The sequence below is a fragment of the Anabrus simplex genome, chromosome 1 (assembly GCF_040414725.1).
Source record: "Anabrus simplex isolate iqAnaSimp1 chromosome 1, ASM4041472v1, whole genome shotgun sequence".
Classification (NCBI taxonomy): Eukaryota; Metazoa; Arthropoda; class Insecta; order Orthoptera; family Tettigoniidae; genus Anabrus; species Anabrus simplex.
In genome coordinates, this window is record NC_090265.1 from 795627046 (window position 1) to 795640429 (window position 13384).

General features: G+C 41.4%; 1 protein-coding gene across 8 annotated transcripts in view; it reads left to right on the forward strand.

Moving 5' to 3' along the window:
* The window catches only part of LOC136857542 (NAD kinase), a 933739-nt gene that overhangs the window by 791180 nt on the left and 129175 nt on the right, over positions 1-13384 (forward strand). For 7 of the 8 annotated variants that reach the window (XM_067136273.2, XM_067136272.2, XM_067136277.2 and 4 more), the window contains one exon: positions 12877-12960. In XM_067136273.2, coding sequence (XP_066992374.2) covers positions 12877-12960 — 84 coding nt within the window. Of the gene's footprint in view, positions 1-5972; positions 6364-12876; positions 12961-13384 lie in introns of those variants that run through there. The other variant, XM_067136275.2, reaches the window with a different exon arrangement.

Below are 13384 nucleotides of genomic sequence, written 5' to 3' on the forward strand. Positions count from 1 at the left end.
AATAATTTTATTATCATCAACGATATCAAGCTTTCCCAATCTCAAAGTGGGTTAGGTTTCTGCTACGACTAGGTGCTCATAACGAGGAAACAGTTATTCTTAAGGGTATTTCCTTGAAGGGATGAAGGAATAAAAATAACTTAAGTCGGCTTTAGGCGGCACTAAGGACTTGGAATGGAGAAGTATAATAGATTCATGATGCAGTGTTAAATGTGTAAGTAATCCTCTTTGTTTACGCTTTTAGTTCTTTGTTCTTTACTGCCTCGAAGGCCGCATTTCCACTGTTAATGTAATGAGCCATTACAGCCTGTTTAACGCCCATGGTTAAGAAAGTAGCCGTGGTCTTCCCCACAAACAAACCTTGACTCGAAACTTCCGTTATCCTGCCACAGGACGCCATGTTTTCTCTCTGTTCCCTCGCTGCGAGAACTGTTGACGAAAGAGGGCATAAGTGACGAGGATGTAGAGAATTTGTTCTCTCAACACAATTTGTTTTACTCAAAATTTTCTTTCACTAAAGTGTAAAATTACGTAGTCGAGGATGGTTAAGTTTAAAACAGACGTGTTTCCTTTTTAGTTCCCTTATGCAAATATTCCTCCTTTACAATTGATTTTTTAGGCTTGATTTTATATTTGCTCCTTAATTTTGTGTGATTGTCGCACAGAATTTCTTTGAGAATATATGTTTGTGTAACTATTATTCAAGGTTGAAATGTTGCGGAAATCACATAGAGTAATGTTAAATTCAAGAACCAAAAATAACGGAAACCAAATCGAGAACTCCGACAATTTCGACATCGGTCGAAATAATCTAGGCAGACGGTGAATGTTCAGTTCAGTTTGTTTCTTCATCGTCGGATGTTACAGTGACCAGAAAAAAGAAAGGAAAGAAGTAATACTATACGTATATTTATTGTCTTGTGCTGGGTTCTTATACTCGTATATATAGAGTAGTTCACTCATTGTGCGCACAATACATATATATTTAAAGGGTATTAAGTCAAATATTATTTCACTATAGGCTTAACTCAGTTTTATGAGTTTTCATTGTTTATGTCGGAAACATTTTCCGCAGGTATGTCAGTAAAAAAAAATAAAATAAAAAAAATGTTCAAACGGACCAAAATATGGTTCCCAGTACGGCATTGCATCATCAGTTGGATACCGTACCTCACCTTCTCAAGACACTGGCCAGCCAGTACGTCGCTAGCGACGCCACTGCAAGCTATCATTTGAAAAGCCCATGCCACACTGGGGCGAAAATCTGGTATTTTTGACGATTGAGTTTCCTACATTTTATTATCATGTTCAGTGTTTGTTTCCTACACTTTTGTTATGTACACTTGAAAACATGCTGAAAGTATGTGCAAAATACTTTTACAGGGTCACTCATATAAACTCAGACCGAACGCACGGTGTTCGTACTCTCCGCTAAGGCAGCTGCCTCAGCCGAACTTATGTCACGTGCGGCCGCCCTGCTTTATGCATGTATGCAATCTTATATGAAATTTTATGTTATAAAAGTTGCTGGAAGTGTCGTCCTTCCTGGGTTATACAGGCATTGTATTTGGTAACCACATTCTGACGCAAGTGAGTTCTGCCAGTGTAATGTTTCTGATTTCATTCGTAATGTTTTCTTTCAGTTCCTTCAATGTGTGAGGATTGTTCTATACATTTTTTTCTTTCAGTTTACCCCACAAGTAAAAATCACACACTGTTAGATCTGGAGAATGAGGGGGAAATAGACCAGCACTGATCACTCTGCAAACATTTCCGAGACTGTAAGAAGGGAGGAATCTTCTGCTGTATGAGCAGGGGCTGTATCTAGTGGAAACCATCCACGCGACGTTTCTTTTTCCGTTAACTGATGGAAGATGTCATCTTGGTATCTCCCTGCATTTACTGTCGTCTCGAAAAAGTAGGCCCAATTATTCGTCTTGCACTAACAGCAAACCAAACACCAGTCTTTCTATCGTAATGAGGGACTTCATAAACACCATTAGGATTGTCTGCACACCAGTGGCAAGAGTTATGACTGTTCACACGACCATTAAGATGAAACCAGAACTTTCACATACGAAAATACGGTGGTGCAATGATAACTGTTTCACCATGTCAGCAGATGAGATTCAGACTGGCGACTGAAGCTTTCCGGGTCGAACACGTGCAGGCTGCTTGCAAGGTCAAGAACTATGCACCCGCCTCCCATACTGCAGTTTCCGTAACGCAGAGTACGAACACCATGGGTTCGGTCTGAGTTTATATGAGAGACCCTGTGCTATCTCCCCATAATTCCTCCCCCCCCCCCATTCAACTAGGGGTATTATAGAAATTCGTAGCCTAGCTTTCTTTCCATAGTGCCTTCTGCTTAAATACCAACTTTCATGTCAATCACTCCAGTAGATTTGGAGTGTTTCATCAGCAAACGGTTCAACAAAAGTGAAATAATAATAATTATTATTATTATAATTATAATAATAATATTATTATTATTATTATTATTATTATTATTATTATTATTATTATTATTATTATTATTATTATTATTATTATTATTATTATTATTAATGATAGGTGAGTAACATTGCGGATAGTTCACATTATGACATCGTCAGCCTGTACATGTGAGTCACACTATTCCCGTTATGGTAATGAGTTCTCCCTATCATTTCGCGTTTCGCATATTCGGCATTGGATTGTGGTATTCATCTGAGATTACTCATTTCATATCCGTGGCTCAGTATGTTTCTCCTACTCATTTCCATGAGATGTGACATCTTTGTTTCACCTGTATCTGGAGGTGTCACAACTAAATGAAGAACTGTCTGCCATACCTGAGGCAGTCCGGGTATCTGATAGGTTACACATAGCAACCAGAGGTTATTACTGTCACGCCACCTAATGAGGTGTGGAGACATTTAGTTGCGGGGAGAGGAAAATAATACATTCGTCGACCTACGCAATTCAGATGGAGTGAGCAACTGCTGGGACCCCGCACAATATTGTGATCGAACATGCAGCGGTTTAGCTCACTCGTTCCATGAAATATTGCTGTATTTCAATAAATATACTATCTGTTTAACGTCCCTCCTCAACTACTGTTTGTCTTCAAACACAGACTGCAAGGCCAGTCTTATTGTGACACTATTGTATCGTTGCTAGGCCACGTCGAACAAACGAGTGACACGCTTCGTTTCAGGTTTGGCTACACCAGTTACATCAGGCTGATATCAAGCGGGATTTAAACTTGTAGATAGACTGTAGATAGACTGGCGAGACTTCTGATGGCCGCTCTCGATCTTCGGAAGAAAAACTCTCAGGAGAAATAACAGTGAAAATGAAAACCTACAACCTGTTTTCTAGTCAGTGACCGGGTCAGGGATGGAATGAATGAAGCCCCATCTTAAGGCGAGGATAGGCTTTGTGCGGGTTGCCGAAGGCGCCACACTTCTCTGGGGCAATGATTAATGACTGAAAGATGAAATGAAATGATAGTAGAGAGTGTTCCTCGAATGAAAGATGACAGAAAATCTGAGTACCCGGAGAAAAAGTCCCGCCTCCGCTTAGAAGAAATATAACAGTATTATATAATAATAATAATAATAATAATAATAATAATAATAATAATAATAATAATAATAATAATAATAATAATAATAATAATACCGAGCTTGATAGCTGCAGTCGCTTAACTGCGGCCAGTATCTGGTATTCGGGAGATAGTAGGTTCGAACCCCACTGTCGGCAGCCCTGAAAATGGTTTTCCGTGGTTTCCCATTTTCACACCAGGCAAATGCTGGGGCTGTACCTTAATTAAGGCCACGGCCGCTTCCTTCCCACTCCTAGCCCTTTCCTGTCCCATCGTCGCCGTAAGACCTATCTGTGTCGGTGCGACGTAAAACAACTAGCAAATAATAATAATAATAATAATAATAATAATAATAATAATAATAATAATAATAATAAAAATCCACAGCCTGTTTCCAGTCATTCTGCCGGGTCAAGCATGAAATGAATGAAGCCCCCATCTAGCAGCGAGGATGGGAATTTTGCCGGCTGCCGAAACCTGTCGCACTCCTCTGGTGCAGTGAATCAATAATAATAATAATAATAATAATAATAATAATAATAATAATAATAATAATAATAATAATAATAATAATAATAATATATAATTATTATTATTATAACTTAGACCCAAACAGATCGTGAGGCGGTCCTTTTTGTGCAACGTACGAGCAGTGCGAAGGAAGGGAGGAAGGGAGGAAGGAAGGAAGAATAAAAGGTGGTGGTGGTGGTCATTATTGTTTTAAGAGGAAGTACAACTAGGCAACCCATCCTCTATATAACGTTGTTTGTCCAACCCTTGTCCCGTTTTTCTCCGGGTACCCCGGTTTTCCCTGTCATATTTCATTCCAGTAACACTCTCCAATATAATTTCGTTTCATCTGTCATTCATTAATCATTGCCCCAGAGGAGTGAAACAGGCTTCGACAGCCGGCACAATTCCTATCCTCGCCGCTAGATGGGGCTTCATTCATTCCATTCCTGCCCCGGTCGAGTGACTGAAAACAGGCTGTGGATTTTCATACAGTAACTTATATATTAAAAAAAACAACAACACGAAGTTCATCGTTTATATTTATATACCGTACCTTGCGTATGACCATATGTAATGTCTGTGCCCATATTTTTTTATTCTCGAAAAATTTACGAACTTGTTCTGTGCTCCGGTCAGTGTGCTGTACAGCTATGGCTACGCACATCCTACACCAAGCAACCCAACTTTAAGCAAATAGACGTTGTTTATGTCGGTTTATAAACGGACGTTGGCGTGGCTGTCAGATAGCCACCTTCTGTAGTTCTGTCTTCCTCGTCTTGTCTCGTTTGTTGCGTGAGGAGATAAAACCTTGCGGTTTGGTTCGTGTCAGAAGGAAGTGATCGCATGTTGAAACCGGCCAGTCGACCGGCTTCTTACTGCTAATTGTGGGTGGGGAAAGTGTGTGTATCTTCACATCAAGTGGGGAGAAAGCAAGGTCGTATCTACTTAGTGCTATATAGATAGCTGCGGAGGTGTTCGCCTGTTTTACGGCCGATCGCACCCAATTGGGCCTCAAACGCAGACTGCTCCAGTAGCGTTCTCAAGACGTGGATATTGGAGTCGTGGAAGTGATCGCTAAAAGCATTTGTTTTGTTTCAGTACTGTGTAACCTGCGGTGGAAGACTTTATCCGATATGAGGCAGAATTCTCAAAATGAGATTTGTGATTTTTCTTTTTTCTAACGGAATTACACGCTACTGTTGTTAGGTGTATATTGTGGAAGTATGCAATATTCTGTGAAAATAATTGAGTTTCTACAAATGCCTATCGTGTTTGTAAAACAATTCTTTATATGACAACTTATATGTTAAAAATCGGGATTTCTGTTTATAAGAATCTCATAAAGGTTATGGCATTGTGTTGAAATGATTAGGGCGAATTTTCTTTAACTCATCATTCTGAAATCTGAATTAATTGATTCAATGATACATGTTCAACATTCACAATATTACATAGATATATAAATTTGACCTTATAATAGTATTTTGATAGTAACAACAACATTATTTCAAAGATAATTGATTTTTCGTTAATTCCTGGGATAATTGTTCTGTTGTACGAAGATAGTTTTGCAACACTTTGATTCGTGGTTGGTTTTGCGATACAATATTTCCTCCTGTTTGATACATTGAAAGATAGTTGTTCGTTTTCTGTTGTTTAATATGCATTGGGCATGCCCATAGTCGATTTCCTCCATTATTACTTAGTTGTCCGAAATATCCTCGAATTCTTGATTCTTGCCATCCACTATAATTAGATTCTATTCGTATTCCGTTCTCTGGAAATCATTGTTATGTTCTAGAATTTAACTGGAGATTTCGTATTAATGAATGGTTTATTTGCAAAGTTCTTTACATTCCTGCCTGGTAGATAAGATAACATCAGCTAGGAGAGCTACGTGGTGTTTTCCCAAGCATAGCTCCTGTCTGTCGACTGAACGCGCACTGAGCAGTGTGGTGTGTGTGTTAGTTAGGAAGGTCAGAGCCCTTGAAGACTGTTGTCGAAGTGAACCGAGTGTTTGTTCTTGTGAACATTTAAGGTTTGAGTGGTGTATGAGAGTGTTAGATCTTCATTTTTAACGCCAAATTCTTGTTGAGTGTTATCTGCGGTAACTTTCAAGAGACTGATAAGAAAATGGGGGACTTTGGAAACGCAAATCGTCCTGATGATTTAGTGGGCATTGATTGTGACGATGTTCTGACGGAGGCAGTCTGGGAACAGAACATCATAATGTCAGCGTCCTCGCGACGTGGTCTTTTGAGGTGAGTTTTCTTATAGTGTCATGGAATTCTACCAACCATTTTAGTATAAATTATGTTTTCCTCAATGGCTGCTCTGCATTTTACTCAGTTGCTGTTGATTGTTTAAGTCCTCCATTCTTATTAATTAGTTAACCAAAATATCCACGAAATGTTGATTTTGTACATTTGATATCGGAAGTGCGATAAGTTTATATTTGAAGCCTGAGGCCCTTACCTTTGCAAACGCCTGCTATAATTTTGTCATCATTGGTTTTAGGTGGTACGTGTGGGATTTCACAAGTGAGATGTCACGTTACTGTAGTTCGGGGACAACGTACAGCTAGAGGTTCGTGGCTATGATTAGGTTATCAGCAGTCACGATAACTACAAGCTTCCTCCTCCCTTGTCTGTTTTAATTAACGTTCCGTTCTTCCTGTGCGCAATAAATCATTATGAAAAGTACACAGTTGTGTGTTTCTTGACTTTTTTGGTTGTTGATGGAATACACTGAGGTATTTTCGTGTTAGACATTCGACATTTGATATTGCGGTAATTTTATGTTATTTTGTAGTAACACTAGTCCTTTAAATATGTCCATTTCTCGTAAATTCGCGAGTTTAATTTAGTTTCGTGTGGCTATTTCTAGCCGGGTGCAGACCTTGTAAGTCAGACCCTCTCGTGAGGGTGGGCGGCATCTGCCATGTGTAGGTAACTGTGTGTTATTGTGGTGGAAGTTAGTGTGATGTGTGGGTTGAAGAGATGTTGGGGACAGCACAAACACTCAGCCCCCGAGCCATTGGAAGTAACCAATGAAGGTTAAAATCCCCGATCCGGCCGGGAATCGAACCCGACACCCTCTAAACCGAAGCCCAGTACGCTTCAGCCAACAATAAGATAATTCACGAGTGATTAGTGTGATATTTTAAATAAATTCACTTCTTTGGGGAAGGTCACTTGTAGTTACTGAAGGCGATCATTCTTACAGAAGGAAACACTACTCAAATATCTAGACATAATAGAAGAGACAAGAGACCAAAACAAATATTGTGTTTAATCGCCGGGCTGAGAAGCTCAGACGGTAGAGTACTGGCTTTCTGAACCCAACTTGACCGGTCGATCCTGGCTCAGTCCGCTGGTATTTGAAGGTGCTCAAATATGTCAGCCTCGTGTCGGTAGAGCGGACACCTGGAAGGACTCTCGCAGGACGAAATTCCGGCACTTCGGCGGCTCCGAATACCGTAAGAACTAGTTAATGGGATGTAAATCCATTATTATTATTATTATTATTATTATTATTATTATTGTCCAACTCGTTGGCTGAATGGTCAGCGTACTGGCCTTCGGTTCAGAGGGTCCCGGGTTCGATTCCCGCCGGGTCGGGGATTTTAATCGCTTCTGATTAATTCTTCTGGCTCGGGGACTGGGTGTTTGTGTCCGTCCCAACACACTCCTCTTCGTATTCAGACAACACGCTACACTACCAACCACCACAGAAACAGGCAATAGTGATCACATCCCTCCATATAGGGTTGGCGTCAGGAAGGGCATCGGCCGTAAAACAGGGCCAAATCCACATGTGCGACGCAGTTCGCACCCGCGACCCCACAGGTGTGGGAAAAGTGGTAGGAAAAGATTATTATTATTATTTTGCGTCAGGGAGATGTGTCGGTGCGACCTAAAGTAAATTGTTAAAAAAATATGTTTAATCAAATAACCTATTGCGAATGAAACTACCCGACACTTAAACATGACCTTTTTATATTTTTAAATATTTATTTACGATTATTTTTCTTTACGTTGTACCGACACACACTGGCTATTTGGAGGCGATGGGATAGGAAAGGGATAGGTGTGGGAAGGAAGCGAACGTGGCTTTATTCCGGTATTTGTCTGGTGTGAAAATGGGAAACCACGTAAAACGATCTTCAGGGCTGCCGAAAGTAGGGTTCGAACCTGCAATCTCCCGAATGTAATTGGACAGTTACGTGACCCAACCCGCACAACCACTCGCTTTGTCACAGAATTACTTCAAAAGTGAACAATATGCATGGTAACCTTCCTACCACCGACCCAGGATTACGCAGTCCTGCTTGTATTGCAGCAGGAGGACGCACTTGCCAACATTTTTTGTAAAAAGGTAATAAGCTTGTTTGTTTCTCACTCACGTCGAAATGAAGTAGCTCAATTATCCATTTCCGACCTATTGATATTTAATCAAATATATATTTGTATTGATATTTTCCATTATCCTCAGAAGTTTGAGAATTGGATTATTTTACACCCGGAATGTAAAGTTTGGTTGGACTGGTAAAGGCGTGTTCGGTTTACTCAAGAAGGACGTTGGTTAAATTCCCTGTCAGACATTTTTGAAACGGGATTTCTTTGAGTGATAGGGTCCGCTTACCCTACACTAGAAATGTGAGCAAGGTTATTTTTGGGGGTTAAAGCCGACCGGGCATAGAATTAACAACTCCTTTCTAGGCTACGAAGTGGAAGCCTTTATCGCCCATTCGTCTAGATTTTTTTTTTTTTTTTTGCTAGGTACTTCTTTAACGTCACATTAACCCTTAGAATATACCGAGCTCGATAGTTGCAGTCGCTTAAAGTGCGGCCAGTATCCGGTATTCGGGAGACAGTGGATTCGAACCCCACTCTCGGTAGCTCTGAAGCTGGTTTTCCGAGGTTTCCCATTTTCACACCAAGCAAATGCTTGGGCTGTACCTTAATTAGGGCCACGGTCGCTTCCTTCCCACTCATAGCCGTTTCCTGTCCTATCGTTGCCATAAGACTCTATCTCTGTCGGTACGACGTAAAGCAACTTGTAAAAAACAGAAACAGTATATTTTTTAGCGACGCAAGGATGAGAAAGGGATTGGATTGGAAAGGGACTGGCCGTGCCTTTAATTAAGGTACATCTCCAGCTTTTACCTGTTTGGAAATGGGAAACAACGGAGAACTATTTTCAGGGTTGCCGACGGTAGGATTCATACTCACCTCCTTCCGAATGCAAGCTCACGACTACATTACCTTGAGGCCTTTATGACTACTACGTTATATCGTTCTGCTGCTTTGAAGCACAGCAGAGTTGCTGTAATTTACTCCATCACTGCGTAATAATAAACATCAATGTTCAAGTGATTTTTGAATACTGATGTGTTTCAGAATTAGCCTGTGTTACTTATAGAAATGTAGGAAGAAACACCAAGACAAACACTCCAGATAGAGAGTGAATGTAATACACAAGCACTCGGTACTGGCTCGGTGGATCAGTGGTAGTGTGTCCGACTCATGATCCCAAGTTTGCTGAATCGATCCTGGCTGAGGTAGTGGATTTTTGAAGGGCGGTCAAAAGTCTTGGCACTCCATAATGTTGTTGGCATGCTAACAAAGATCTCCAGTGGCGCACTCTGTGTCACCCGTCAAAATCAAATTAACTCAAGCCATAGGAACCGTTCCAGTAGAATTCCACTTTCGTTGCTAGATAGCAAACAGTCGGAATCTCGCAATTAGGGAGCAGGCCGCCACTACAGATAACTGAGGCCGTTACGACTATTATTATTATTATTATTATTATTATTATTATTATTATTATTATTATTCTTTCTTTCTTAATCAGTTTACACTCCAGGGTTGGTTTTACCCTCGGACTCAGCGTGGTTTCCCACCTCTACAGTACCCCCTCAAGGGCAGTGGAGCGTCAGCGAGGGTATAACTGGGGAGGAGGACCAGCACCTTGCCCAGGCGGCCTCACCTGCTATGCTAAACAGGGGCCTTGTAGGGGCAATGGGAAAGTCGGAAGGGATAGACAAAGAAGAGGGAAGGAAGTGGCAGTGGCCTTAAGTTAGGTACATCCCGGCATTTTCCTGGAGGAAAAGTGGGAAACCATGGAAAACCACTTCGAGGTTGGCTGAGGTGGGAATCGAACCCGGGACCCCTGTGACCAAAGGCCATAACGCCAACCATTTAGCCATGGAGCCAACACACTACAACTAAAACATAATAAATGACTACATTTAAACTACTACACAATCTTAAATTGAAAACACATGCACAAAAAGAGCGACAGAGCAGTGCCAATTGGTACCGGCATCGGTATCCTAGATATCTCTCAAGAGATACGTGCACCTACGGATGACCAGGGGTCGGCGGGTGCAGAGACGCGGTGGTGATTCATCATCTGTGTGAATATCCATCAGTAGATAAAGATCGAATTCTTACTCCGGCTCTTAGCTTAATGGTTAGCGTACTGGTCAGGGTCCTGGGTTCGATTCCTAGTCGGGCTGACGATTTTAACTGCATCTGGTTAACTCCTCTGGTTTGGCAATACACATGTCACAGTACTAACCACTACAGAAACACACAGTAGTGAATGCGTCACTCCATATAGGGTTAAAGTCGGGAACGGCATCCGGCCATAAAACTAGGCCAAATTCATATCAAGCGCCGACTCCAATAAATTGAAGAAGAAGAAGAAGAATTTCGGTGCTTTGGCATTGAATTTGAAAAGAACAGTCTTAAATTCGTCTGAATTAGAATAATTTGCGGTCTTATCATCCAGTCCCCGTGTGGTACATTGCGCAAGAGTTTTTATCTTATAAAAAAGGAAATTACGGTTTAGGGGAAGCGTGCCTGCCTCTTACCCGGAGGCCCCGTGTTCTATTACCGGCCACGTCAAGGATTTTTACCTAGATCTGAGGGCTGGTTTGAGGTCCACTCAGCCTACGTGATTACAATTGAGGGTCTATCTGATGGCCAGATGGCGGCCCCGCTGTAGAAAACCAAGAATAACGGCCGAGAGGATTCGTCGTGCTGACCCCACGCCATCTCATAATCTGCAGGCCTTCTGGCTGAGCAGCTGTGGCTTGGTAGGCCCATGGCCCTTCGGGGCTCTTGCACTATGGGGTCAAAAAGTAAATTATTTGGATTTTCTTTTTGTGTTTGGCAAATAACTTCTTTGTAATGTTCAGTCATCACTGACTTCGAATGACAAAAGTGTTCTATGAGCTATTTTAGTAAGCTAAGCAAATGTAAAGCCACATAGGCCATGAAGCCCCTTGGAGGGGTGGAAAGTAATGGCTTCGACGTGCAGTACCCTCGTGACTAAGTAAGATAAAGTAGTTAACTCTGTGCCTGGCCGTCTTTACTACCAGGAATTAACGGTACTCATTTTTGGTGTGGGCTGAATGAACAGGTCTATGTGGAAATCCCGTTTCTAAATCTTTCGACTTACTGGCGGGGAATAGAATACGCGTCCTTTGGGTGAATGGAGCTCACCTTTACCGTCTCGACTAGGCAGCTCTTAGCTTTTTTCTTAGTTGTAGTGGCAAATGTGCGCAGCAATTCAAACTGATTAGAAAACTAGAACTCGTTTTCCATCTACCCTTAAGGAGAAAAACAAGAACAAAAAACAACCACTTTTCCCTTTGCGAAAATCAAATGATCGTATTTATGTCTGCCGGTCATGGCCATCCATCAACGGTTGCTAATTCCAGATGGCAACCAGCCATAAGACATAGCCTGCACAGTTGCTAGGTAACATTGCCTGACCGTCCATCCATACCTTACATCACTGCCTGCATGGTTGCTATGGCAACACTTCCGTCACACACATTTTCGGATGATTCCCAGCCATAAAACATATTTATGTCAAAAGAAAATAAATTTAAACAATTACTAACATGGAAGTATTTGCAAAGAAAAAAAAATATCACAGAGTTCCTCAGAGAGTGAAGATTATGCTTTTATATTCCACCGTCACAAATCTACTGTGTACTATCTTTACTCTTTATCTTATCATTTAAACTACTTTCACTGTTTCTTACTTCTGTTGCATCGATGGCACAATCGGAAAAGGTGATATTCGCAGTAGAACCCAGCTGCATAGTTACCTGATGTAAGATATCGATTATTAGAATGTTTTATGATGTGAGAAATATGTCATTGTTACCATTCAAAAGATGAGCTAGGCAATGATGTGCTTTCCGTACCGCCAACTCTGTAATTCGCCTAGTAATCTCATGGTTTGTATCAGGGCCCCTCAAACGCCCAAAATCTCACGCGTGAAAAGAGCGGCGCAGAGTTCCTGTGCACAGTGCATCGGTCCCGCTCGGTTCGGACCAACGCTTCGTCTCTGGGCTACTCGGCTAAGCTCGGCTCAACTCAGCTCGGATTCGGAGCGCTACGGAGGAAGTGAGGAAGAGGGAGACAGGGGGAGCGAGCGAAACAGGCGTGGGGAAAGAGAGAGACAGCGCTATTGCTCCAAATCGAGGAGTGGGGGTCTGCACTCTGGTCAGCCAAGCGAAGTCGTCTTTTGCACCGTGCACAGTGCATACACCAGGCACATGCACCCTGAGAGGTCCTTTTTTTGTATGAACGTGGCTATTGTTCAGGGTAGGGAACTGGTACCTTTATGCGATAATGTTTAGGATAAATGTCATTTTTTGTCATTTTATGTTCATTTCATAATTTTTACAAAACTTTTCAGTGAATGTCAAATATCCCTGTTTCTAATGATGTTGTATGTTACGGTTACAGGCGAACCCGGTCGCTGAATGCACCGTCCCCCATCCAGCAGTTCGGGCCGTGTGGCCGGATCATGAAGAACTCTGCAATGGTGATGTAAGTACAAGACATTTGTTTCATAATTTTAACAGGATGTGCCTTTAGGTTTTCTTTCTTTCTTTCATGCATTATTTCTTGAAACTGTTAGTATTGGACATTCATTTCAGGTTTTTTAAGGATGTGCCAGTTAATGTCCTTCTCTCTTGAGTGTGCCAGTACTATTTCTTGATTACTTTTTCCTTGTAGTTGTCAGAGCAAGACATTCATTTCACAAGATGTATCAGGTGTTGATTACTTTCTCTCTTGCAATTGTCAGAACAAGAAATTCGTTAATTAATTTTTACAAGAAGTGTCAATATTCTTTCAACTGTCATACAGGGTATGATAATACTTCCGCATTTTTGGGTACTTAATGACCAGGCTGCAACATCGTATGAACAACTGTCAATGTATATTTTCCTTCCTTATTTCCACTTTCGAA